We start from the raw sequence: 24,761 nt of genomic DNA, 5'->3' as shown, positions 1-24,761 counted from the left end.
CCCCATTCCTTGCACAGATGCACATGCAAAACTCCTGTTCTTGCACACATGCAAAACTCCCATCCTTGCACATCTGCATGTGCAAAACTCCAGTCCTTGCACGGATGCATGCGCAAAACTCCTGTTCTTGCACATGAAAACCCATCCTTGTGCACGTGCAAAGCCCCCGTGTTTGCAAACACGCGTGCTGCAGGTGGCCTGAGGCGACCGGAGTGACACGGGTGGACAGGGAGACACCTGGACCTGCGGATACATGGATGCATGGAGAGGACAGACAGACAGCGAGCTGGATGGACAGACAAGACAGTCGGACAGATGGCAAGTTGGATGGACGAGGGACAGAGGGACGGACAGACAGAACAGACAAACTGTTGGATTGCAGACGGACGGATGGACGAGCAGGTGGAGAGAGGAACGGATCGACCGACAGACGGCGGCAGGGATGGACGGACGGACAGCGGAGCAGCTACCCCGGGGAGATGGAATGACGGACGGACAGACCGCCAGGCGGATGGTTGGACAGACGGGCGGACGGGCGGCCTGACACGTGGATGGATGGACAGACGGGCGGCTGGATCTGTGGTCGGATGGACAGACAGGGTGGTTGGACAGCCAGACGGCTGGACTCACTCGGAGGAGGATGCACAGAGGGACTGGAAAATGGATTGGGTGGGTGGACGGACAGACAGAGTTGGATGGATGGACGGACAGAGTTGAATGGACAGAGTTGGATGGATGGACAGATAGAGTTGGATGGACAGGCAGACGGACCCATAGAGGGATGGACAAAGGGGTGGCCGGATGGACGGACGTCTCAGCAGACACAGAGATGAGCGGACGGACAGATAAAGACAGACACAGGACACTTACGGTCAGAGGGACAGACGGACAGGGCTAACGATGCCCCGGGGACGGGTCCTCATCCGACCGCTCCTCCTGGGGACACCGGCATCCCCGTGGGCGGGAGGGGACGGCCGGCCGGCCGGCCGGGGCCGTGGGCGCCCCGTGTCCGCGGCGCCTTTCGCAACGGGAGGAGCGGCGCGTTCCTCAGCCCGTGCCCGGGGAAGCAGCCCGCGCTTCTGCTGGGACTTCAAAGCGCCCTAATCATCCCCGGGGCCCGGGAGACACCCACGGCCGCGCTCGCCCCGCGGCCGCGCGGACCCGGCGCCCAGGAGCTCTTGACTCACCCCACAAAGACACGGCCTACTTTCCGGCCCGGTATAAATACCACGGGGACGAGGGCTCCGGGATTTCCCCGGCGCCCGGAGCCAGCCCCGGCGCTCTCGGTCCCCGCGTCTTCCAGCAGGTGAGTGCATCTCCCTTGGGTCTGGGCTCTGCGGGAACCGGATCTCCCGGCGTGGACGTGGCCACCAGGACGTCCAAGGGGGTCTCCTCATCTCTCCATCCATCTCCATCCTCCTCCTCTGGGTCAAATCCACCCATTCCCAAGCTTTGGTCCAGGGGGGGACCTGCCACCTCCTGGCTGGGGCTTGGGGTGTCCCAGCTGGAGCTCAGGAGGACACAGGACCCTCCACATGATCCTCAGACAAGCAGGGGAGGTTGGTCCCCCTGGGGAGCTTCATCCAAGCAGGACGGGGAGGAGAAGAAGAAGGGGCAGTTGCCACCATGAGGTCCTCAAGGATGAAGCCACCACAAAGCACCAAGGGTGTCTTGGTCACTTGGGTGCCATCCCTGAAAGAGACCACGAGGACGGTGGTGGGGACTGTCCCCCTACCTGCTGCTGACCCCCCATGGCCCCCAGCCCCACCGCGGCTAATCCGCTTTGGTTTCTCCACCACCAGGAATGGCTCGTGATGGCCACGGGGCCTTCGGTTTCATCCCGGTCTTCCTCCTCGGGTTGGGGCTGCTCCTCGCCATCGCGTCGCCGGCGCGAGCCGCGGAGGAGGGCAACGAAGTAGACGAGCGTAAGTGGAGATGGCCGGGGACATCACGGGGGGACAGGTCACGGGATTGTCACCTGGGGGAAGGTGTTTTTGGGCAACGCGGTGTCGAGACCCGCTCGCGTTTCGAGTGGGAAAAGGAGCCCCCTTGGATACAGCTCCGCATCTGAGAAGATGCCGGAACACCTGGAAGCAGCTGGAGGATCTCGCGATTGCTGGGACCTTCTTCTTCCCTTCTCCTGCAAGGTCCTAATGGGAATTTCGTCTACAAGAAGGAGAGAACAACCCCATGGGGTAAAGGGAAGGAAGGAGAGGTCCAAATGCAATGGGGACGTCCCGTTCCTTTCTTCTAGCCTCCAAACTGTGTTCTTCCCAAGGGTGACCAGCACAGCCCCATGGATGTGTCTTGGCTTGGGGAGCAAAGAAGCCCCTGTGATGTCCCATGGTGGCTTGGAAAGGCTCCAGGTTTGAGCCCATCTCGGGCGCTCTTGGCCCCACAATCCGCAAATCGGAAACACCCGAATCTTACGGAGAAGGAGCAAGGTGGTGTCCAGAGACCATGGCCTGGGGCTTTCCAAGATCTGTGGGGTTTGGGGCTTGTTTTGGGGTGGAAGCAACATCATCTAGGCTGGAGCTGGAGCCTCTGGAAATCCAGGATACGGATCCTGCTGTAGGACTCGGCAGTTTTGCATCACCTACAACTCCCTCGGCCGGCCTTCCTGAATGGAGACCCTCCACCGCGACGCCCCAGGAAGCCCCCGAGATGCCTCCAAGGACCTCGGCAGAGTTTAAAACCCCTGTTTGGATCCCAAAGACCCAAGGATGGCGGTGGGGAAGGTGAGGACCGCCCGGCCGATGAGCGTTGGCACCGTGATGGTTCCCATCCTCCATCTTTGGCAGCGCTGCCAGGACCGGATAGTGGCGAATTCCAGGTGGCCTGAAATCCGGGCGGCTCCCAGTGCCACCTCTGCAATCGCGGCCAGCACAAACCAGTCTCGCGGGTGGATTCCGATGTCCCAACGTTCGTCAGGAAGCTGTTGCAGATACCACGGAGCCGGCACGTGTTCGCGTCCGCCGGGGCAGCCAACCCGCAACCTCTGCCCAAAATATCCGAGACGTCCGGGATGCTCCAGGATGCGGCACGGAGGAGCTCCCAAACCCCATGAGGGCACCTTGGAGGACAGGGACTTGATATCTCCAGTTCGACAGAGGCCGAAGTCCAACTGCTGTTCGTTTTTGAGGGTGGGAGAGGGTTTTTTTTCCCTTAAAAAAGAAGAAATTCGTCTTGTTTTCCTGGATAATTATCCTCCTTTTTTTTGCAAGTCTTGTCTCTTCCCACTCAGACATGGCCCAGGGCCAGGGGTCTTCTCCAGTCGCCTTGGAGGTGCTACTTGAGGCTCCCAAAAGACCTGGGATGTTCTTGCTGTAGGTGGAGCGACACGAGATCCGTGAGACCTGGTTTTTTGGACCCTTGAGTGAGGGACCTTGAGATAGTCCACACTGGAAACCTCTTTACCCATGGAGCTCTGGATACGAGAGGGGCATCTTGTCTTGTTGTCTTTGGATGGGGTGGGATTGCCTCTCTGAATGGTCCTTCTGCTTCCTCTGTGGACCATCAGGACACCCAAGGTTGGCCAACTCCAGCAGGCCCCTGCTTGTGGCAAACAGCTGAAGCAAGGAGACATCCAGACCACGGGTTGGAAGACCCGCACCAGAAGTGGGGAGTCCACAGCATGAAGGAGCCCCCCAAACCAAGTCCATGGAGATCTCTTCTTGACCAGCTTCATGGGAGAGAGACGGATCCGATCCAGAGCAACATGAAGGGACTCACATTCCTGAGCCAGCTCCTCTTATCACTTCCCTACGTCAGGGCTTCCCTTGTTTGTGTTGATGCAACCGTCTCCCACCCCGGCCCTTAACTACTGGGCCGGAGCGCAAAACGTGACCCATCGAGAAGGTAGGAGACCTTCCCAGCTGGTCCTGCAGGCTCTGACCAAGCGCGGAAGAAGAAATCAGCTCTTTTAGGGGTGCGTCACGCCGGACTCGGAGTCCAATCTTGGGCTGGGAGGAATCCTAGCGGTGGAACGGATGCCCCTCCCGCAGGTGCATGGTGAAACCGCAGAGATAAGTGGCCCCTGGTGACATCCTGACGCACAAGCTCTTCCAAGAGGGCTCATTAGCGTGGACCAGCGTGACGGACCGGCCCCGGAGCGGGGGGTCCCCGCGGAGGAGCCCCCATCCCACCCTGGGAAAGGTGATGGGACATGGAGCGGTGGTTCCCCATCGTCACCATCATCCCCATGGCACCAGGAGGAAGAGCAGCCTCTAGAAGCTGGTCCCATCTTGGCTACAAACACCTACATTTCCATTCAAATTTCCATTGCTGCTTCCTGGTCCCAAAATTGTCTCCTCTTCCTCCTCCCGGAAAGAAGTCTGGTGGGACACCAAGAGGATGATTGGTGACTCAATCTATCCATAAAAGCAGATGCCTTTAACCCGATTTTGACCATTCCAATGGATTTTAAAGGCTAAAAAAGGAGACATTCCCTCTTTTTTGGTTGCATTTCACCAGGCATGTTCTACATATTCTGTTTTGCAATGTTTTCTCCTCTTTTCCATCCAAAGCAGCAGGTTGCTTTGAAGCTCCTCATGCTTCGTGCCACCGTCCCGTGGTGACATTTGCTCTGTGTTGCAGTGCCGGAGGAGGATGAGTCCCGTATCATCGGTGGGAAGCCCTGCTCCATCACCCAGAGGCCTTTCCAAGTCGCCCTCACCAAGAGGGGCCAAATCCTGTGTGGTGGAAGCCTGATAGCCTCCCAATGGGTCTTGACGGCCGCCCACTGCAAGCAGCCAGCCAGGTAAGCTGGTGTCACACATCATATGGTGTCACACCATGGTGACAAGCCAACATCTCATCACATAGCGCCCCGCAATGACCAAGGTGGGTCCCAGGGGCTGGTGCCTCCAGATGTTCATGTGTAGAAGATGGTGCCTCCAGATGTTGGCATCCGGTTGCCCCAGATGTTGGTGTCTCCAGAGTTTGATGCCTCCAGATGTGGATGCCTCTGGATTGGAGCATGTAGACTTTGGTGATGCCGAGACTGGAACCTCCAGATGAAGGCACATCCAGAAGCTGGGGCTGGAGCTCTGGAGGGTGCCCCCTACCACGGCCACATTTCTTGGACCTCCCTTTCCAGCAAGGCTCCTCAAGAGCAAGCGGGATGTTTTGGTGGGGAATAATGAAGAAAAACCATAGGGAAAGTCATCAGGAAGAAGTCGGGCTTGGGGCAGAATTCCCGGGATGCTGCAGGTGGGAGTTCTGGAGCTGGGAATTTGAAGGTGAAGTCAAAGCACCAACCCATGGAGATGGGAGATGCCCTGGGGTGTCCGAGTTAACTATGGATTTTCCTGAGCTCCTCCTTGAGGGAAAGGGGATAATGTTGTCCCAGGGCCACATCACCCTAACTCCGCCCACTGTATGGGGGCCATGGAGAAGCTGCCCTGGACAACCCTTGGTCATGCCCATGATGGCCTCCCTTGGTGCCAGGGAAGTTGTGAGACCCCTCTGATGGGACTGGTAAGGATCCCTCACCCGTCTCCTCCGGGACAGGGACATCAGGGTGTTGATCGGGACGGACACGCTCCGGGATGGCACCGGGGAAGTGAGGAGCATCTCCCAGTTCATCGTCCACCCGGCCTACAACCCCCGCAAGAACGACAATGACTTCATGCTCCTGAGGCTGGACAGGCCCGTGCGGTTCGGCGACAACATCAAGAAGATCAGGTTGGCCACCAGGTGTCCCATGGACGGCACGAGGTGCAGCGTCTCCGGCTGGGGCACCACCAAGTCCCCTGGAGGTACTGGATCCTGACGGGCATCTCGGTGGGGTAAAAAGAGGCAAGATGTAGGAAAAGGGGGTTTCCAAGGAGGTCACGGCTCCTCCTGGCCTTCTCAGGTGGGCTGAAAGGAGCACCTTGACTCTGCCCAGAGAGCAGAATGTCTTCTGGTTGGGTCTTCCTTCAAGGCCGGGGTTGGGTTTCCTTCCTGTTGGACAAGGAGCCGTCTCCGCTCGTCGCTCCCCCAGAAGCGTCCCGAGGTCTGCACAGGCCTCAGCCCCAGGCCTGGACCAGGGGGTCCCCCTTCTTCTCACCGTCCATCCCCGCTCTGCAGCGAAGCTGCCCAAGAACCTGCAGTGCGCCGGCATTGTGGCCTTCGGGAGGAGGAAGTGCACAAGGGCCTACGGCAGCAACACCATCACCCGCAACATGTTCTGCGCCGGGGTCCCGCAGGGGGGCATCGATTCCTGCCAGGTAACGGGGTCCCTTTGGCCACCTCCCAGGGAATGTCCTGGGGTGGCTTCGAGCTCGCGCGTGTGGCCAAGAAATGGCACCTGGGTTGGCCCGGGCAAGGTCTAGGTTCTTCACTGCTACCTCGTGGCCAAACCATGGAGCTGGGACAGGCCCGGGCAAGGTTGGGCATCCTCCACCGTTGTCTCCATCGCAAGCCACAGCACCAGGGATGGGCCATGGCACATGGACAGGTCCAACCAGCTTCCTCCACCAGCATCTCCAACCCAAGCCACAAAACCGGGGACGGTCCATGATGCATAAATGGGTCCCTATAAAGTTTGGGTTCACCAGCATGCCCAAACCGTGGAGATGGTCCACAGCATGCGGAGGGGTCTGTGGGAGTCTCCCAAGCTCCTCCACCACCATCTCCACCCCAAGCCACACAAACAGGGACAATCCATGTCGCATGGATGGATCCCCTATGAGGTTTGGGGTTCCCGTAACGCCAGCATGTCCAAGCCATGGAAATGGAGCTCGTCCATGGAGAGACCTATGAGGGTCTCCCGAGCTCTTCCACCGCCATCCGTGACCCTTCTCCCCGCAGGGCGACTCGGGGGGCCCGCTGGTCTGCAACGGGCGGCTCCAGGGCGTCGTCTCGTGGGGCATGGCCGTGTGCGGGCGCAAGGGGCAGCCCGGCGTCTACTCCAACGTGTGCCGGGCCGTCCCGTGGATCTACCGCTACATCCGCGGGCAGTGAGAGCCGCGCCGTGGTGGGACTCCATCCCGCTGCCCTCCTCCGCGTTCCTCCCGACGGAGCCCTGCACGGGGGGTGTTTTTTGGACCCCCCTCAATCTTGTAGGTGCTGGGAGGGGGGGGGAAATAAATAAATACCCAGAAGCCTTCGGGAAGCAGTGGGATTTGGTTGGAAAAATAAAGGCATGGAAACAGGGAGATGGAGTCATGGAGAGATTGGTGGGGGCAGCTCCAGCACACATTGCTTGAGGTCGAGGGGTGGTTGGGGACCCTCTCCATTCTCCAGGGCTGGTCCAGCTCTTCCAGGTCTGGATTTGTCCCTTTTCCGATGCTTTTTTGAGGAGGGGGAAGCTGAGATGACCGGGAGCACTGGGAAGTGCAGGGAGGGGGATTGGGATTTGGGGACCTTCCCCTCCCCTTTCCCAGTGGGAAGCTGCTCCCGGTTACTGCGACGGTTCCTTCCCAATCCAAGGAAGAGGGAAACGAGCCCGATCCAAGGGCGTCTCCCGCGCGCCGGGGCCCCCATCCCGTCCCCGGTGCCCTGGGATTCAGTCCCAACGTCACCCCCCGCCACCGTTACTATTAATAGAACATTATAATTAACGACGCATAATTTGTAATCCCCAAGGTGCTGCAATAGCCCCGTCATTAGGACAATTATTAATTAGCAGCCCGGGAGGGATCTCCGCTATTAGCATGAATATTATTGAAGAGCCGAGAACGGACATTGGTTCCTCCTCCAAGAGCCCCCGCTGGCTTAATTAATAAGAGCGGTTAATGAGGATAATTAATCCTCAGCTGCATCGTTGTTCCCCGCGCGCTTCCCGTCTCCGGGAACTTTCTTTTCCCAAAATCCTGGGGCAACTTCATTGGTCTCTGGAAGCCGGGGGGGGGGGGACAACAATGGGCTCCACCCTAATTAATCATCCCAATTAATTAATGCATTAATGCATTTTCCCCGCCACGCTGAGGTCACCGGGGAGAGCTGCTCTCCAGGGACTTGGGGACCTTGTGCAAGGTCCCCCCCGCTGCTCCGTAGGCGTCTGGAAAAGGGACCGGGATTTCCAGGAAGCGTCCTCGTTAGTCCTAATTAGTCCTCCAATTAGCAGTGAGCAGGCGGAGCTCCACACGGTCCCTAATTTGGAGAGAGGGGGGATTTCATCCCTGGGGACCTGCCACGCACCTGAGGTGTCCCCAGGTGGTGGTGGCACCTGAGGTCCTTCAGGTCTGGAAGCCCTTGGAGATGGTGTCCTCAGGGGACAAGGACACCTTGGGGGCCACCCAAGCTGCCACCTGGTGCCAGCGTGTCCACATGTCCCCCGTGGTGGCATCCATGATGGACATGGGTCTCCGTGACCTCCACTGTAGGGACAGTCGCCCATGCCCTTTGGTGGCATCTTGCCTCTCCATGACAGTATCACGGCTGTTCCCACGGGTGTCATCTGGCACCCGCGGTGGGGACAGTCATCCCTCCTGTTGGTGGCATCCTGTCTCCATGCCAAGGACGGGTCCCCGTCCCTCTCTGTGGCACCCATGTGGTGCCATGTCCCCATAGGTGCCATCTCTCCAACCAAGCATGGGCATCCACCCCTCTTGGTGGCACCTTTGCCAGGGACAGGGACTTGTCCCCGTCACCCTCTACCCCATCCCCGTGGGTGGCAGAACCGGCCGGGGTGACATCCGCACCGGAGCCGGGACGGTCTCCGTGGCCGCCCCCGTCCCAGGGTCCCTGTGTCGAACCCGGTGGCCCGGAGCCGCCCCGGTAGAGGCGGGTGGTGACGGGGCACAAACCGGTTCCCCGGCACTCCGGGAAGGAGGTGACAAATCCACCCCGCAGTGACAGAGCAGCCGGGGACCGGCGGTGACACGGGGTGACGGCGCCGGGGGGCGGCGGTGGGATAATTCCCTCGGGATTCCCGGAGCGCGGGGTGGCCGGGTCCAAGAGGGGACATCCCCATGGGGACATATGGGGGCTCCATGGGGTCCCCGAGGACATTGGGGGGTGGACGGAGGGACAGACGGATGGAGGAGGGTGGGGATGGTACCGCCCCCAGTGACCCCGAGGACCTTTGGAAGTGCCAGGAGGAAGTGACCTCGGTGACCCGGGGGGCGGGATTGGGGTCACGTTTTTGTGGGCACCCTGTCCCTGCCCTATGTCCCCTTAACTCCATCCCTAATTTGGGGGTCCCCTTAACTCTGTCCCTAATCTGGGGTCCCCTCAACTCCATCCCTCCCCAATGTCCCCTTAGTTCTACCCCTAATTTGGGGTCCTCTCGTCTCTGCCCATCCCAGATGTCCCTTTGACTCTGCCTCTAATCTGGGGTCCCCTTAATTCTGCCCCATGTCCCCCAAACTCTGCCCTTATTTTGGAGCTCCTTAACCCCCTCCCTCCCGATGTCCCCACATCTCTGCCCCCCGGTGCCACCGTGACCTCGATCCCCCCGTCCCGTGGGCGCGAGGCGGCCCCGGACACCCCCCGGCGGGACCTCGCCCTGTCATTAAGGGATTGTGGGGGAGGCCGGAGGGGGAAACTGAGGCCCGTCATGCCCCCGCCTGCCCGTGTGCCCGGGGGAGGCACCGGGAATGGCAGGAAGAGCGCTGGAAATGGCTGGGAGGCTCTGGGATGAACTGGGAGGCCATGGGAAGGACCTGAAGGACACTGGGAGGCTCTGGGATGCACTGGGAGGTCCTGGGAGGCTCTGGGATGAACCGGGAGGCCGTCGGAAGGACCTGAAGGACACTGGGAGGCTCTGGGATGCACTGGGAGGTCCTGGGAGGCTCTGGGATGAATTGGGAGGCCATGGGAAGGACCTGAAGGACACTGGGAGGCTCTGGGATGAACCGGGAGGCCATGGGAAGGACCTGAAGGACACTGGGAGGCTCTGGGATGAACTGGGAGGTCCTGGGAGGCTCTGGGATGAACTGAGAGGCCCTAGGAAGGACCTGAAGGACACTGGGAGCCCTGGGAGGCTCTGGGATGAACTGGGAGGCCATAGGAAGGACCTGAAGGACATTGTGTGGCCCTGGGATGAATCGGGGGACCCTGGGAAGGACATGAAGGACATTAGGAGGCTCTGGGATTAACTGGGAAGCTTCAAGGGCACTTGGGAACCCACTGGGAGATACAGGAAGGTTTTGGGACATGGTGGGAGACACCAGGACAAACTGGGAGAGCACGAGGTTGCACTGGGGCGGGTCTCGAGGGGCCCAAAGCCACAAACCAGAACACACTGGGAGGCCCTGCGGGAGGCACTGGGACACTTGAGGAGCCACCAGAAGGACCCTGGGAGGTACCGGATTGTACTGGGATGTACTGGGATGCTCTGGAAGGTAAGGAGACCACCCTGGGACGCACTGGGATACTCAGCAGGAACACCCGGTGAGGTCTCCCATGTCACCCTGTGAGGCCTCCAGAGCCCCAGGAGGTCCCCTACCCCTTGAGACACTGCCGAGGCTCCAAGAGGTCCCAGGAAGCCCCTGCAACACACCGGGATACCCAGCAATGGCCAAGGAGACCCCATCAAGGTCCCAGAAGGTTCCATAATGCACTGGGAGACCCTGACAAGGCTCTAGGAGGCTCCACGACACCGTGTGAGGCCCCAAGAGGCTCCAGGAAACTCCAGGAGGCCCCATGACACCCCGTCGAGGCCCCACAATTCCCCAGGAGACCCTGTTGAGGCCCTAGGAGACCATAGGAGGTTCTATGACACCCTAGGAGACCCCATTGAGTCCCCATGACACTCCTGGAGACCCTGTCAAGGCCCTAGAAAGCCCTAGGAGGTTCCACAACACCCTAGGAGGCCCTGTCGAGGCCCCAGGAACCTCCAGGCAGCCCCATGACACCCCAGGAGATCCCACTGAGGCCCCATGATGCCCCAGGAGACCCTGTTGATGCCCTAGGAGGCCCCAGGAGGCCTCACAACACCCCAGGAGACCCTGTTGAGGCCCCAGGAGCCCTCAGGAGATGCCGTTGATGCCCTAGGAGGCTCCAGGAGGCTCCATGACACCCCAGGAGACCCTGTTGAGGCCTTAGGAGGCCCCAGGAGGCCTCACAACACCCCAGGAGACCCTGATGAGGCCCCAGGAGCCCTCAGGAGATGCTGTTGATGCCCTAGGAGGCCCCAGGAGGCCTCACAACATCCCGGGAGACCCTGTTGAGGCCCCAGGAGGCCCCATGACACCCCAGGAGACCCTGTTGAGGCCCCAGGAGGGCCCAGGAGACCCCATGACACCCCAGGAGACCCTGTTGATGCCCTAGGAGGCCCCAGGAGGCCTCACAACACCCCGGGAGACCCTGTTGAGGCCCTAGGAGGCCCAGGAGGCCTCACAACACCCCAGGAGACCCTGTTGAGGCCCCAGGAGGGCCCAGGAGGCCCCATGACACCCCAGGAGTCCCTGTTGATGCCCTAGGAGGCCCAGGAGGCCTCACAACACCCCGGGAGACCCTGTTGAGGCCCCAGGAGGCCCCATGACACCCCAGGAGACCCCATCGAGGCCCCAGGAGGCTCCACGACAGCCAGGCTGGCGCGGGCCCACTTTGCCCCGGGCCGGGGTGTGCCGGGGAGGGCGTGTGACCGCCCCGACAGGCCTCAGCTCCGGTCCCGCGGGAGGCCCTGGGCCCCGGCCCAGGCGGGGCCGGCGAAGGGATTTAAGGGGCTGGGCCCCGCACCTCTGCACCCTCCTCTTCCTCCCCGACCCTGCCCGCCATGGAGCGCCTCCTGCCGCTCCTGCTCCTGGCCGCCGGTGAGGCCCTGGGGGACACCGGGAATGAACCGGGGCGGGTGGGATTGAATGGGGAGGCACCTGGAGGGAACTGGGAATGGGCTGGAAGGCACTGGAGGACCCTGAGATGGGTCAGGGAGGGAGCTGGGGGTGACCTGGGGACACTGGGGGACACTGGAGACACTGGGGAGGGGATTGGTGGGAGCAGGATGGAATGGGGAGGCCCTGGGAGGCACCTGGAGGGCAGTGGGGTGACCTGGGGGCACTGGAGGACACTGTGCGGGGACAGGGAGGGAGCTGGGGGTGAACTGGGGACACTGGGAGGGCTCGGAGGGGGACGAGGCGACACTGGAGGGCGGTGAGAGGCACCGAGGGGACACTGGGAGAGAGATGGGAGAGAAATGGAGGCCCTGGGAGGCCCTGGGATGGAGCGGGAGGTGAAGCGGGGACAGGCGGAGGCACTGGGAGCAACGTGGTGGGGCTGGGGTTGAATGGGGTGACCTGGGAGACCCTGCGCAGGGACGGGGATGGAGCCGGGGGACACTGGGAGGCCATCGGAGGGCACTGAGAGGGGACAGGAGGCAGCTGGAGGGGACCTGGGGACACCGGGAAGGTACCGGGAGGCTCCGGGGGCCGTGGAGAAACAGGGAAGAACTGGGAGGCACCGGGAGCCACGGGAAGCAGCGTGGGGAGAACAGGGGGGCACTGGGGGGGAGAGGGAGCACTGGAGGACACGGGGTACTGGGAGGCACTGGGAGACGCTGGGAGGGAGTCGGTGTGGAGACGTGTCCGAGGGCCGCGTGTCCCGTGTGTGTCCGAGCCGTGGTGGCCCTCCACACGCACGTGAACGTCCCCAGCGCAGGGCAGGGGGTGGCGGTGGCCCTTGGTCCCCGCCCCAGGTGACCCTTCCCCTTCCCGCAGCGGTGGCCGGGGATGAGAACCGCATCGTGGGGGGCCACAGCTGCCAGAAGAGGCGTCACCCCTACCAGGTGGTGCTCCTGGGGCCCCAGAAGAACATCCACTGTGGCGGGGTCCTCATCGACAAGTTCTGGGTGCTCACGGCCGCCCACTGCAACACCAACAGGTGGGTCTCCCCCACTGGACCATGGGGCTGGAGCTCCATGTTGGCCACAGGTCCCTGTATGTGGCCATGGGGAGGTCAACCAAGGCGATGGAGGTGGTGGCCCTCCCTTCTCGTGGTGGCCCTGGGGGCCTCACCCAACCCTACGTGGGCTTTGGGGGTCCCGTGTCTCACCCTGCACTTGTCCAGCCTATGATGCTTTGGGTCACATGGGCTGGTGACCCTCTAAGTGAGAGGTCCAGGTGGTGGTGGTCATCGCGCATCCACCTCTAGCCAAGGTTCTCCTACCTGCTCCAGGGCCCGTTTTATTTCGCCAATAGCCACAAGGAGAATCCAATCAGCCAATTGGGTGGCCAACTGCTGGCCTGCAAGGAGGCCACCTCTGTGGCCCAATGCAACTGTCCAGTTGTGTTCCCAACACAACCATCCAGCTGGGTTGGCCACCAGACCCATCCCAGTTGGGTTACCAGGATGACCCTCTCGCTGGGTTGGCCACCACCAGCGGCCAGTTGAGTCCCCATAATGGCCATCCCGTTATTCGAGCCACCACAGACATCCAGCTGGGCTCCTAGCAAAGCCATCTCACTTGTGGCCACCACAAGCATCCAGCTGGGTCTCTAACCTGACCATCCCATTGGATTGGCCACCACAACCACCTCCTTGGATTCCCTGAGGCACCAAACCAGTGAGTCCTCTCTCTTGAGGTCATGCAAAGAACCCCATTAGCTCCATCTTTCTTTTCCGGAGGGCCTAGAGCGCTTGAGGAGGTAGGAGATGCTCCTTAGCTCTCTTCTAGGCCTGGCAGGGAGTCCAGATGTCCAAGTGGCTGGGGTCTACGGTCTGTAGAGGGGAACATAGGGACTTCCTCACCACTGGAGAAGCCAGGTGAAGTCAGGAGCTACCACAGGTTGCATGGCCTGGTGGTTCAGGCTTTCTGCTGGGAGAGGTGGGAAGAGGATCTCAGCTACCTCTGAGATGTAGACGTAGATCTCCAGCACCCACGGTCATGAGGTACCCACCTTCAAACGGGGAAGAGTCGCAAGCACCAGGTCAGGTCCCACAGCCCCTGGGGGGTCTCCTCCAGCACAAGGAATTTCGAGGTGGCCACTCAAGGAGATGTGTCCTGAGGGCATCACGAAATGGAGCGTCCTTAACACGTGAGGCTGGATTCGGCTTAGGGGAGGATGCAACCTCCATAGCCTGGCCATGCAGAAGGCACTCAGCAAGGTGGCATTGGCCTCACAGAGCTTGGGCTGAGCCCAAATTTGGGCCACCAACCACAGTTTGGAGCAGCCAGAAGAGGCCCCCTTCCCACCATGGTGGCCTGTCTCTGTGGACCAGGACTTGGGATCTTCTGGAGGGATCGAACCAGGTCTGGGCAGTGGGTGTCCACCTGGGAGGACAACGGGAGCCATCAACCGTGGGTCGCAGAGGTCCAAACCATCTCCTCAATGGAGAAACGAGGGTTTGTGAGGTGGGATGAGCTCTCCCCATCCAAAGTGGAGAAGGAGCGGCCGGGTCCGGAGGGACAGAGCCCCGCGGAGCGACGGGGCCCGGGCGTCCGGGTTGGAGCCGGTTCTTCCCCACCGCGCCGAGCCCGGGCTGGACTCGCCGCGCTCGCCCGGCTCTCCGGCTGACCTGCTGGGCGACTTTGGGCTCTGGGCCTCGGTTTCCCCACCTGGTTAAAGGTGCTAATGATAGGAGGGGAAGCCTTTTGCCCTACTTCCCGGGTGGCCACGTCACCCGCCCGGCTCCTCCCAAGCTCCACGGCCTTTCCCGGGCGTCTCGCCCGGCCCCGCTTCCCCTCGCCCCGATGGGGCAGCTCGGCGTCACCCCGTCGCTCCCCCAGGTCCATCCCCATCCGCATGGGCGACCACAGCCTGAAGCGCAAGGAGGGCACGGAGCAGTGTGTGAGCTCGGCGCAGGCCTTCGTCCACCCCGGCTACAACCCCACGAGCCACGACAGCGACATCATGCTCCTCAAGCTCCAGAAGCCGGCCCGCTTCACCGAGCACGTGCGGCCCGTGGCCTTGGCCAAGCGCTGCCCCCCGCCCAACACCGAGTGCATCGTCTCGGGCTGGGGCAGCACCAGCAGCCCCGAAGGTAGGTGGAAACGTCCCTCAAAAGACCTGGGGCATCTCAGGGACATCTCCACCATGATCAAGTGGTGGAGATGTCCCCAGAGCTCCGTGGAATCCAGGGAGCAGCTGGGGAGGTTTCATTTCATCCATCTTGGAGAAGACTCCAAACCACCTCCAACGCAGCCACTTGGCCCCTGTCTTCAGGGGTGTCTTCCATGGTGGGGACATCTCCATCCACCATGGCCACGTTGCTTGGAGAAGAGAGGGGGGGCCTCTGAGGAGACCCTGACCATGTTCCCGCCGTCCCCAGGGTACTTCCCCGACATCCTCCAGTGCGGCGTGGTCTACACGATGCCCAACGAGGAGTGCGCCAAGCTCTACCCCAAGGGCATCACCAAGAACATGCTCTGCGCTGGCCTCAGCACGGGAGGCACCGACTCCTGCCAGGTAGAGGTGGCAGTGGGTGGGCCGGGAAGGGGGTGGCCATGACGGGCACCCCACAGTGGGTCACCTCCCCTTGGGACAAGCGGCTGCACCCAAGGAGACACCAGCCAAGGTGGAGGAACCCGTGCGGGAGAAACATCTCGTGGAACAGCCACTGGGGACACTAGGTGCTATTGGGACACTCCTGGGTGCTATGGGGTCTCGCCAAGCATCATACGCCCCGTGGCTGCTATACAGACCCCCTATAGACGTCATCCAGCCCCCTGGGGGCTATAGAGACTCCCTAGGGACTATAGGGACCCCCTGGCTGCTATAGGGACCCTCAGCACTGTACAGACCCCTGGGTACCATAAGGTCCCGTGGGTGCCATAAGAACCCCAGGCACTGGACCATTGCCTAGATACTATAGGGGTTTCTGGGTGCCATAGGAACCTCTTGGGCACTATAGGGAGAACTTGATGCTAAAGAGACCTTCCAAGTGCCTAGGAATCATCTGGATGATCTAGGGGCCTCCTGGATGCTCTAGGGGCCTCTTGGATGCCTTAGGGACCTCCTGGGTGCCATAGAGACCCCGGGGTACTCTAGGGACCTCCAGGTGCTCTGGAGACCTTCCAGCTGCTCTAGGGACCATCCACGTGCTCTAGGGACCTTCCAGATACTCTAGGAACCATCTGGGTGCTCTAGGGATTGTCTGAGTGTTCTGGGGAGCATCTGGGTCCTCTAGGGACCTTCTGGGTCCTCATGAGTGCTCTAGGGACCTCCCAGGTGCTCCAGGGACCACCTGGGTCCTCTTGGGACCATCCGGATGCTCTAAGGACCCTCCAGGTGCTCTAGGGACCTCTTGGACACTCTAGGGACCTCTTGGACACTATGGACCCATAGGGGGGTCTCACCAGGGGCCGCCTCTGTCCCGCAGGGAGACTCGGGGGGCCCGCTCGTGTGCCAGGAGGAGCTGCAGGGCATCGTGTCGTGGGGCATGCAGGTGTGCGGGCGGCGGGGCAAGCCAGGCGTCTACACCCGCGTCTGCGCCTTCACCGACTGGATCCGGGGCACCATCAAGAGGAACAGTCACGCGTGAGCACCACCCAAAGGGAGGTCCTATCTCCCCCACCCCATCCCCACGTCTCGCCCCGAGTTCTGGTCCTCACTGCTGTCTCCTGTCCCACCACCTTCCCCACGCACCGTGGAATGAGCTCCTGGAATAAAGTCCTGTGTAACGTGGCCACCTCACTCCGTCCTGTGGCTCCGCCATGGGCGCCTGTGGCCACTGGAAGCGTGTCTGGGGGGACATCGCCATGGGTTGGATCTGGTGTCACCAGAGGAGGAACCTCATGGCTATGTGTGTCCCGAGTTGGTAGCCACACTGGAAGCCACATGTCCTGCTCAGGAGGACACACGTGTCCAGCACGTGCCCAGCTCGGTGACAGGGGACATGTCTGGGTCTGGAGGACGGACACATCCAGGTCCAGACCCATAGCCACATCGGGCTGATCCGGTGGCCACCGCTGCCCACCGACAGCCACATGTGTCCAGTGTGGGAAGGCAGCTGTGAAGGACCTCTGGAACCCACCCATGTCCATGCATGACCAGGAGCACACGACCCAGGTCCACCTTTGGAGACCCACATGTGACCAGCCTGGTGGCCACAACGGGCAACCCATGACCGCACATGCCCCTCTCCGGTGGCCACAAACAACCCACAACCACCCGCCTCCCATCCTGGTGGCCTTGGGTGACAACCAGCACCCGCGTCCCTCTCCTGCGCAACACGTGTCCCCGTCCCCTTGGTGCCACCCCATGGACACGTCATGGCGCGACTCGCCGGGGTTATCGCGGGTGGCGTCAACCAGGAGTAAAGCTGGGAGCTGGCCCCACCTGGGAGCGCGTGGGTGCGCTAATTGGTGCAATTAAGAGCTGGCTAACGAGGCGGCCGCTAACGAGGCCCCCCACCAAGAGAACCAGTTGGGCTGAGCTCCACCCACCCTGTTTACACCCGGTTTGGCCACCCATCCGTCTGTCCGTCCGGCCCTCGCTCCACATTCATGCCAGGGGATGGGAAAACCCCGCCCCTTTCCCCTGGCCACGCCCCCTTCCCCGCCCCACAGCCTCCCTTCCTGTGAGCGGTGTGGGCCAAGAGCACCCTCTGGTGCCCCCCGTGCACATGGGGAGAGCGGTGGGTCCCATGGATGGACCAGCAACGCACAGGAGAACTTAGACGTCCTTCCAAGACCTCCTGCTGGTCTAGCAAGAGCCCCAGCCAAGTCATCTCCAAAATGATTGGCCAACCACCATGGGTTGGTCTTCAGTTGGCCAATCAACACACGCCGGTCTCCAAACCAGCTGACCAATCACCAAGGGTTTGTCTCCAGCTGGCCAATCAGCATGCGAGGGTCTCCAAAGCCTACTGGCCAATGAGAACATATTGATCTCCAAACAGGCCAATGAGCACGTGCTGGTCTCCATTGCTGGTTGGCCAATGGGATTTGCTGCCTGGCAAAGCCAACCAGCTTATCCCAAGTGCCAGCCTCCTAATCCAGCAGCCAATTGGCATGGGGAGGTCTCCAAAGCAATCTGGCCCCATCCATGTGCACCAATCCCCAACGTCCTTGGCCAAACCTGTTGATCCCCAACATCCTTGGCCAAACCTGTTGGTCTCCAAAGTCCTTGGCCAATCGTCTCATGATGGTCTCCAATGTCCTTGGCCAATCGTCTCATCTTGGTCTCCAAAATCCTTGGCCAATCGTCTCATGATGGTCTCCAAAGTCCTTGGCCGATCCTCTCTTGTTGGTCTCCAAAGTCACCACCCGACGTGACATGGTGGCCTCCAAAACAGTCGTCCAATCCTTGCGCGTCCGCAGCGAGCCGACCAACCAGCCCACGCCAACCTCCTAAAGCACCGCCCAACCGCACGCCTTGCCCCAAACCCAACCGGCCAATCGGCGTTTCCAGGTCGCCCGGAAGCCGACCAACCACCGCGAGGCAGCCCGAAGCGAGCCGGCCAATCAGCAAGCGGCAAAGCGAGGGCGTCCGGGCGAGGCGGCGCCGAGGGATTAAGGAAGGAGGCGTCGAGGCGTCCTGGGGCGGGACGAGCCGGGCCGGCCCCGACGCCGCTATAAAAGCGCCCGAGCTCACGTGGGAGGGCCGGGCGGGAGCCGACGCGACGGGGCCAGGCGGGACACGGTCCTGGGGGGACCTGGGGGAGTTTTAGGGACAGGTTTTTGATTTTTTTTTAAGATTTTCTGATTTGGGGGGCTTTTTTGAAGCTTTGGGGATTTTTTTATTATTTTTGGAGGATTTTTTTGAGATTTTTTTTAGTTTTTTGTGTTTTTTGAGATTTTTCAAGATTTTTTTTATTTCTTTCGGGTTTTTTAAGTCTTTTTTGAGTTCTTCAAGTTTTTTTTAATTAGTTTTTTGAATTTTTTTGCCCCCATCCCGGGTGGAGGAAGACACGGCGGCGCCGAGACCGGGACCTTCGGAGAAGCACCGGGAGCCCTCGGCTGGTGGCCCCAGCTCTGCGGAGGGCTCATTCAGCAGCGCGGGGACCTGCGGACAGGTTTGCTGGGACGTGGAGGTGCCATTCGTCTCCTCTCTCCACCCATTCCTTCTTCCCCGGGTTTCCTCCATCCCTCCATCCATCCTTTTCCGGGCTTCCTCCGTCCCTCCGTCTCTACTTTTCATCCCCTCTCCAGGCTTCCTCCATCCCTCCATCTCCATTTCCACTCTCCACCCATCTCTTCTTCTCCGGGCTGGTTCCATCCCACTATTCCTCCTTCCCTGGCCTCCATCCATCCGTCTTTCTCTGAGGTTCCTCCATCCCTCCGTCTCCACCTTTTCTCCATCCCTTCTTTGCCAGGTTTCCTCCATCCCTCCATCTCCACTCTTCCTCCATCCCTTCTCTGGGCTTGCTCCGTCCTGCCTTCCTCACCCTCCATCCATCCCACGCTTGCTCCGTCCGTCTGTCCTCCTTCATGCTCCCTTGGTCCCCTCCATCCCTACTCTGCATCCATCATGGACCCCACTCCTCCATTCCCGAACTCCATCTGTCCTTCCTCCTCCAGGCTCAATCCATCCCTCCTTCCTCATCCATCCCAGCTCTTTCTCTATCCCTCCATCCCCCCTTTTCCCGATCCTCATCCATCATCTCCCAAGGGGACTCACGTCCATGGGGCCACCACCGCCATCTATGCAGAGCATCAACCCGTGTCCCCAAGTTGTGGCCATAGGGGACCCTGACCCACAACCACGGTGGGGACCCCCCTGACCCACCTCCAAACCACGTCAATGGGGCAGCGAGACCCCCAAGGACGGGCAGCAAAGACCCCCCGTTCCTCGGGGCGTCCTCGGGTGGCTCCGAGCCACTCGTGACCCACATGGGTGGTGGCTCCGGGGGAGGCGTCGCGGGGTGCCGGGAGGTCAAACGCCCCGAGTCAAGGAGGGGGAGGCGGAGGAGCTGGCGGGGCCCCTAATTAGGCGCCTCATTAACGATGACGGTGGCGATTGGGGCCGCGGCGCTCGGGATAATGAGGTTGCCCAAGTGCTGGGACCGGGAGGAGGGGACACGGCGGCCACCCCTGTCCCCATCCCCCCCGCACTGGGGGGCTGGGGTACCGTAATGCCCTGAGAAACGCGCAGCAAGATCCGATCGCCCCTGCGGTGCTACCGTAATGCCCTGAGAAACGCACAGCAAGATCCTATTGCCCATGCGGTGCTACCGTAATGCCCTGAGAAACGCGCAGCAAGATCCTATTGCCCGGAGAAAGGTGCTGTGCTACCGTAATGCCCTGAGAGATGCGCAGCGCTACCGTATTGCCCTGAGAAACGTCCAGCAAGACCCTAACGCCTCGGCTGCCGTAATTCTCTGAGATATGCGCAGCACTAACGTAAGACCCTGAGAAAGGTGCCGCAAACACCAAAATGACCCTAATGGCCACCGAAAAGATCCCTAAAGTGTGCAGGGATACCGTAACGCCCCGCAAAATGTGCATTGCTACCGTAATGCCCTGCAAAATGCGCAGCGCTACCGTAATGCTCCCATGCAACGTGCAACCCTACTGTAATGCTCCCATGCAACGTGCAGCATTACGGTAATGCTCCCATGCAATGCGCAGCATTACCGTAATGCTCCCATGCAACGTGCAGCATTACCATAACGCTCCTATGCAATGTGCAACCCTACCGTAATGCTCCCATGCAACGCGCAGCATTACCGTAACGCTCCCATACAACGCGCAGCCCTACCGTAACGCACCCCTGCAACGCGCAGGGCCCTAACGCTCGCGCGTGTCCCGCAGCAGCGATGGAGGCGAGAGCGGCGCCGGCCCCGCGTCCATGGGGCACCGCGGAGCTGCTGGGAGCCCTGGTCTTGGCGGCCGCCGTGGGTGAGTGCGGAGGGGACGCGCGGGGTGGCCGCGGGGGGACGCGGCGGCGCTGACCCCGTCCCCGCTCGCGCAGCGTCCTCGGCCGCGGACCTGACGCGCATCGTGGGCGGCATGGACTGCGTGGCCCACTCGCAGCCCTGGCAGGTGGCCATCCTCGACATGTCCAAGCTCTACTGCGGCGGCGTCCTCGTGGGCAGGCAGTGGGTGGTGACGGCCGCTCACTGCACCATGCCGGGGTAAGGAAGGGTGTCCATGGGGGCGGGGGGCGCGATTCTGGGGTCCCATGGGTGCTCCAGGTCTTGGTGGGCTTGGTGTCGCATGGGTGCACCACAGGCTTGGTGTTGCATGCATCATGTCGCATGCGTCCCATACGTTCATCATGTTCTTGGTGTCATGCGTGTCCTTGGCATCCCGCATCCCACGCGTTGTCCATCCCATGTGCGAACCGTGGTCCTAGTGTCACTTCTGGCCATGCCATGTCCCACGCATCGTCCGTCCCGTGTGAGCACCATGGTCTTGGTCTTGCATGTGTCATGGCCATGCTGTGCCCAACAAATGGTCCGTCCCATATGGTCTTGGTGTCACACGTGTCCTGCCCGTGCCATGTCCCACAGGTGCTCAATGTCATCTGCAGACCGTGCTCTTGATGTCACACCTGCCCTTGGCATCTTGTGTCCCACACGTGGCCCGTCCCATGGTCTAAGTGTCGCACACGTGCCACATGCCCCATGGTCTCCATGTCTCCCATGTAGACTGCATCCTCCCTGTCCTGGCCGCGTGTGCTACACCAGGACCTTGTCCCCAGCTCCGAGCCCCATGTCCGTGTCCCCCAGGGTCACCAGCATCCGCCTGGGCAAGCACAACCTCTTCACGCGGGAGTCGGGCGAGCAGCTCAAGCGGGTGCTCAAGTCGTTTCCGCACCCCGACTACGACCCCACCACCAAGAACAACGACATCATGATGCTGAAGCTCGGGACACCCGTCACCCTCAGCGACAGGGTCCAGGTCGTCCCCGTGGCCAGCTGCCCCCCGGAGGCCGGAGCCTCCTGCGTCACCTCGGGATGGGGGGCCACCTCCTCCCCGGAAGGTACCCAGGGCTCTGGGGCCATGTCCAGATACTTGGGTCTCTCCTGGATGTCGAGGTCCCTCCTGGACACCTATGTCCTCTCGTGGATATTCGGTCCCTCCTGGACACCTGGGGCCATGTCCAGATACTTGGGTCTCTCCTGGATGTCTAGGTCCCTCCTGGACACCTATGTCCTCTCTTGGACATCTGGGTCCATCTTGGACAACTCAGTCCATTCCCAGATACTTGGGTCCGTCATGGACATCTGGATCCTCCCCCAAATGTTTAGGTCCCGCCACAGATGCCTGGGTCCACCCTGGACACCTGAGTCCACCCTGGACACCTGGGTCCTCTTCTGGACACCCAGGTCCACTCACAGATACTTGGGTCCCTCCTGGACATCAAAATCCTCTCCCACATTTCAGGATCTGCTCCTTGATGCCCACATCGCTCCTAGGCACCTACCCCCTTCCCGCACTCCTGGGCCCCTCCTCAGATGTCCCCATCCTTTCTGGACACCTGGATGCCACCTGGACACCAGGAATTCTCTGGAATACCTGCATCCTTTTCCAGATGCCTGGGACTAATATGAAAGTGGCCCAAATTGGACCTTTTTTGGGGCAGAAAATGCCTCTTTTGTGGGAGGGGGAAGTTTCCCCTTCCCCATGAGAAATCCCCCCACCAGAAGGTGCCTTTCCCCACCTTGGGACCCCCAAATCCTCCCAAATATGCGTTTTCCTCCCCAAACCCAGCTGGAGAAGCATCTCCAGACAATTGGCCAGCAGAGCTGTGGGGCGGTGGGGCGGCGTCGGGGCGCTTTGGAGTGAGGGGGGCTGAATCTCTGCCCGTGCCCGGGTCGATTGCTCTGGTTTCTTTCTTCCCCCGTCCCCACCTGCGTCTCCCGTCCCAGTCACTTACCCGGACGTCTTGCAGTGCGTCAACGTCACCATCTTCTCCACGGCCACGTGCCAGCAGTTGTACCCCAGCTACATCACGGAGAACATGCTGTGCGCCGGGAGCCTCAGCGGCGGTAGGGACTCCTGCCAGGTACGGCCAGAATGTCCCCTGCGGCCACCACCAGGTTGTCCCCAGGGCGGTGTCTCCAAGGCAGAAGGGGACGTGTTCCCCACAAGGAGGTCTACGGTCTTCTTCGTTGGCTGGGTCAACAAGGGTTGGCCAACTCAGCTGTGATTGGACACGCCAATGGAAGCTGGACAGCCCAAAGCAGGGGTTGGCCAATGGCGTGATGATTCTTCAACCTAACAACGGTTAAGTTGGCCAACCCAATTATAGTCGACCAACTCGAGAGTGGCTGGACCACCCAGAAGGGTGGTTGGCCAACCCAGTGACGGTTCAACAAGCCATTGAACATCAGTTGGCCAATGGGAGTTGGCCGATGCCATGAGGTCAGCCAACCAAGCCATGGTGGGCCAACTCAACGCTGGTTGGACAGCCCCATGGGAGAACCTGGCCAACCCAGGTTTATCAATCCCATAAGTCTTGGCCAACCTCATTGGAGGTGGCCAACCCAATTGGAGGAGACCAACGCCAAGGAGGGTTGGGGTAGCCAGAGAGATCCCCCAATCCATGTCGGTTGACCCCAGCTCATGTCACCTCTTTGCACAGGGTGACTCCGGGGGACCTCTGGTTTGCAACGGGACCCTCCAAGGCATCGTGTCCTGGGGCATGGAGAAATGCGGGCAGCCCAAGAGACCCGGCGTCTACACCAAGGTCTGCAGATTCGCCCAGTGGATCCAGGACATCATGAGGGACAACAAGTGACGGGGGACGGTGGTGGGGCCGTGTCCCCGCTGACGCGGCTCCCATGTCCCACCGGGGCAGGACGGTGGTCAAGGTCCTCAGCCGGTGCCACCTGGCGAAGCCACCGAGTGGCCGCAGGGTGGGGTGGCAGGAGACATTAAAGCTTTGGCGACAGATGGGAAATTTGGTCCTTCCAACCTCCCGCCACGGCTGAGACCAGGCTCAAGTTTCAGGGCAAACCCCAGATGTTGCTTCTCCTCCAGGGTTGCCCAAGGACCCGGTTGCCATTGGTGGCCTTGAGGTCTTGAGGTCCAAAGGTGACTTTGGAGGAGGAGTCATCAGCTTTATTTCAAAACACACCTCCCATTTCATTCCCTTGTGGTCTCCTACCCTTGGTCTCATGAGCACCAAGGTCCATGGCTGCAGGTGGCCTGTCCTTGTGATGGCACTGAGGGACATGGGATAGTGGTGGATGAGACCTCTAACCCCATGGGAGTTGGTCGAGCCACCAACAAATGGCGGTTGCCCAATGCAGCAATGGTCATTGAGATGGCCAGCCCCTTTGGAGATCTCCAGACCAATGGGAATGAACAACCCAACAAGAGCTGGCCAATCCAATGAGTCACACAACCCAACCAGGGTCACTCCACCCAAACAAGGTCCCTCCAACCCAACCAAAGTCACCCAATCCACCAAGGATCCGCCCCCAACCTAGCCAAGGTCACCCAACCCAACAAGGGTCACCCAACCCAAGGTGGTTGGCCACCCACCAACCGCCTGTCCCATAGGAGAGGCCCCACCCAACAGGAACAAGGGGTGACCCAACACAACAAAGGTTGGCCAACCCCATGAGGCGCCCTCCAACCTACTCATGGTTGGCCAGCTCAACAAGGGCTACTTAAGAGTGATTGGCCACCTCATCGAGGGTCAACCAACCCAACAAGGATGACCCAACCCAACAGCTCCCGAGTTCCTCTTAGCCCAGTGGCCTCCTCAGTGGTTTCCCAAGTGACCTTTGGTGGCATCTGGGGACACTGCGGCTCCCTGAGGATGACTCAGCTCCGGGAGCCTGGAGGTGCTGGGATTGGTGGCAGCTCCTCCAGGAGCCACCGTGGGAGGAGCTTGGGGACAGGTCACCGCCGTGGTCCCACCCACAATTGGCTGGACTCTTCTGAAGACCCTCCCACCTCCAATGGGGGAAATGCCATTGGTTGGCTCTTCCCAAGATCCCACCCACCTCCAGTCTCCAATCCGGGTCACTCCATTGGTTGGGCTCTTCCCAAG

At 60.9% G+C, this 24,761-nt stretch overlaps 2 protein-coding genes across 2 annotated transcripts; both read left to right on the top strand.

Annotated features, from left to right (window-relative positions):
* The first annotated feature begins 1,804 nt into the window (after positions 1–1,804).
* On the top strand, positions 1,805–6,948 carry LOC148591525 (kallikrein-14-like). The gene is made up of 5 exons (XM_088537421.1): positions 1,805–1,925; positions 4,597–4,759; positions 5,512–5,759; positions 6,073–6,212; positions 6,796–6,948. The coding sequence occupies exons 1-5, from the start codon at positions 1,805–1,807 to the stop codon at positions 6,946–6,948; spliced, it is 825 nt and encodes a 274-aa protein (XP_088393547.1).
* Positions 6,949–11,650: 4,702 nt separating this feature from the next.
* Positions 11,651–23,498, top strand: LOC148591524 (transmembrane protease serine 9-like). Its single transcript, XM_088537419.1, has 10 exons — positions 11,651–11,687; positions 12,588–12,750; positions 14,597–14,850; positions 15,139–15,275; positions 16,189–16,346; positions 18,222–18,442; positions 20,724–20,886; positions 21,484–21,737; positions 22,627–22,763; positions 23,343–23,498. The coding sequence occupies exons 1-10, from the start codon at positions 11,651–11,653 to the stop codon at positions 23,496–23,498; spliced, it is 1,680 nt and encodes a 559-aa protein (XP_088393545.1).
* The last annotated feature ends 1,263 nt before the right edge of the window (positions 23,499–24,761 follow it).

Source organism: Tinamus guttatus, unplaced genomic scaffold (genome assembly GCF_059628265.1).
Source record: "Tinamus guttatus ecotype Peru unplaced genomic scaffold, ASM5962826v1 Tinamus_guttatus_pri_ptg000763l, whole genome shotgun sequence".
NCBI classification, from domain to species: Eukaryota; Metazoa; Chordata; class Aves; order Tinamiformes; family Tinamidae; genus Tinamus; species Tinamus guttatus.
Note: the sequence above shows the minus strand (reverse complement) of the source record. Positions and strands in the feature narration are given on the sequence as shown.

What these genes read in the sequence shown, in the direction of transcription:
- LOC148591524 (XM_088537419.1), top strand. Translation starts at nt 11,651, where the DNA reads ATGGAGCGCCTCCTGCCGCTCCTGCTCCTGGCCGCCG. An exon ending in GCCCACTGCAACACCAACAG is followed by an intron (nt 12,751 to 14,596) that starts GTGGGTCTCCCC and finishes TCGCTCCCCCAG; the next exon opens with GTCCATCCCCATCCGCATGG. An exon ending in ATCAAGAGGAACAGTCACGC is followed by an intron (nt 16,347 to 18,221) that starts GTGAGCACCACC and finishes CGGCGTTTCCAG; the next exon opens with GTCGCCCGGAAGCCGACCAA.
- LOC148591525 (XM_088537421.1), top strand. Translation starts at nt 1,805, where the DNA reads ATGGCTCGTGATGGCCACGGGGCCTTCGGTTTCATCCCGGTCTTCCTC. An exon ending in GGGCAACGAAGTAGACGAGC is followed by an intron (nt 1,926 to 4,596) that starts GTAAGTGGAGAT and finishes TCTGTGTTGCAG; the next exon opens with TGCCGGAGGAGGATGAGTCC. An exon ending in CACCACCAAGTCCCCTGGAG is followed by an intron (nt 5,760 to 6,072) that starts GTACTGGATCCT and finishes CCCGCTCTGCAG; the next exon opens with CGAAGCTGCCCAAGAACCTG.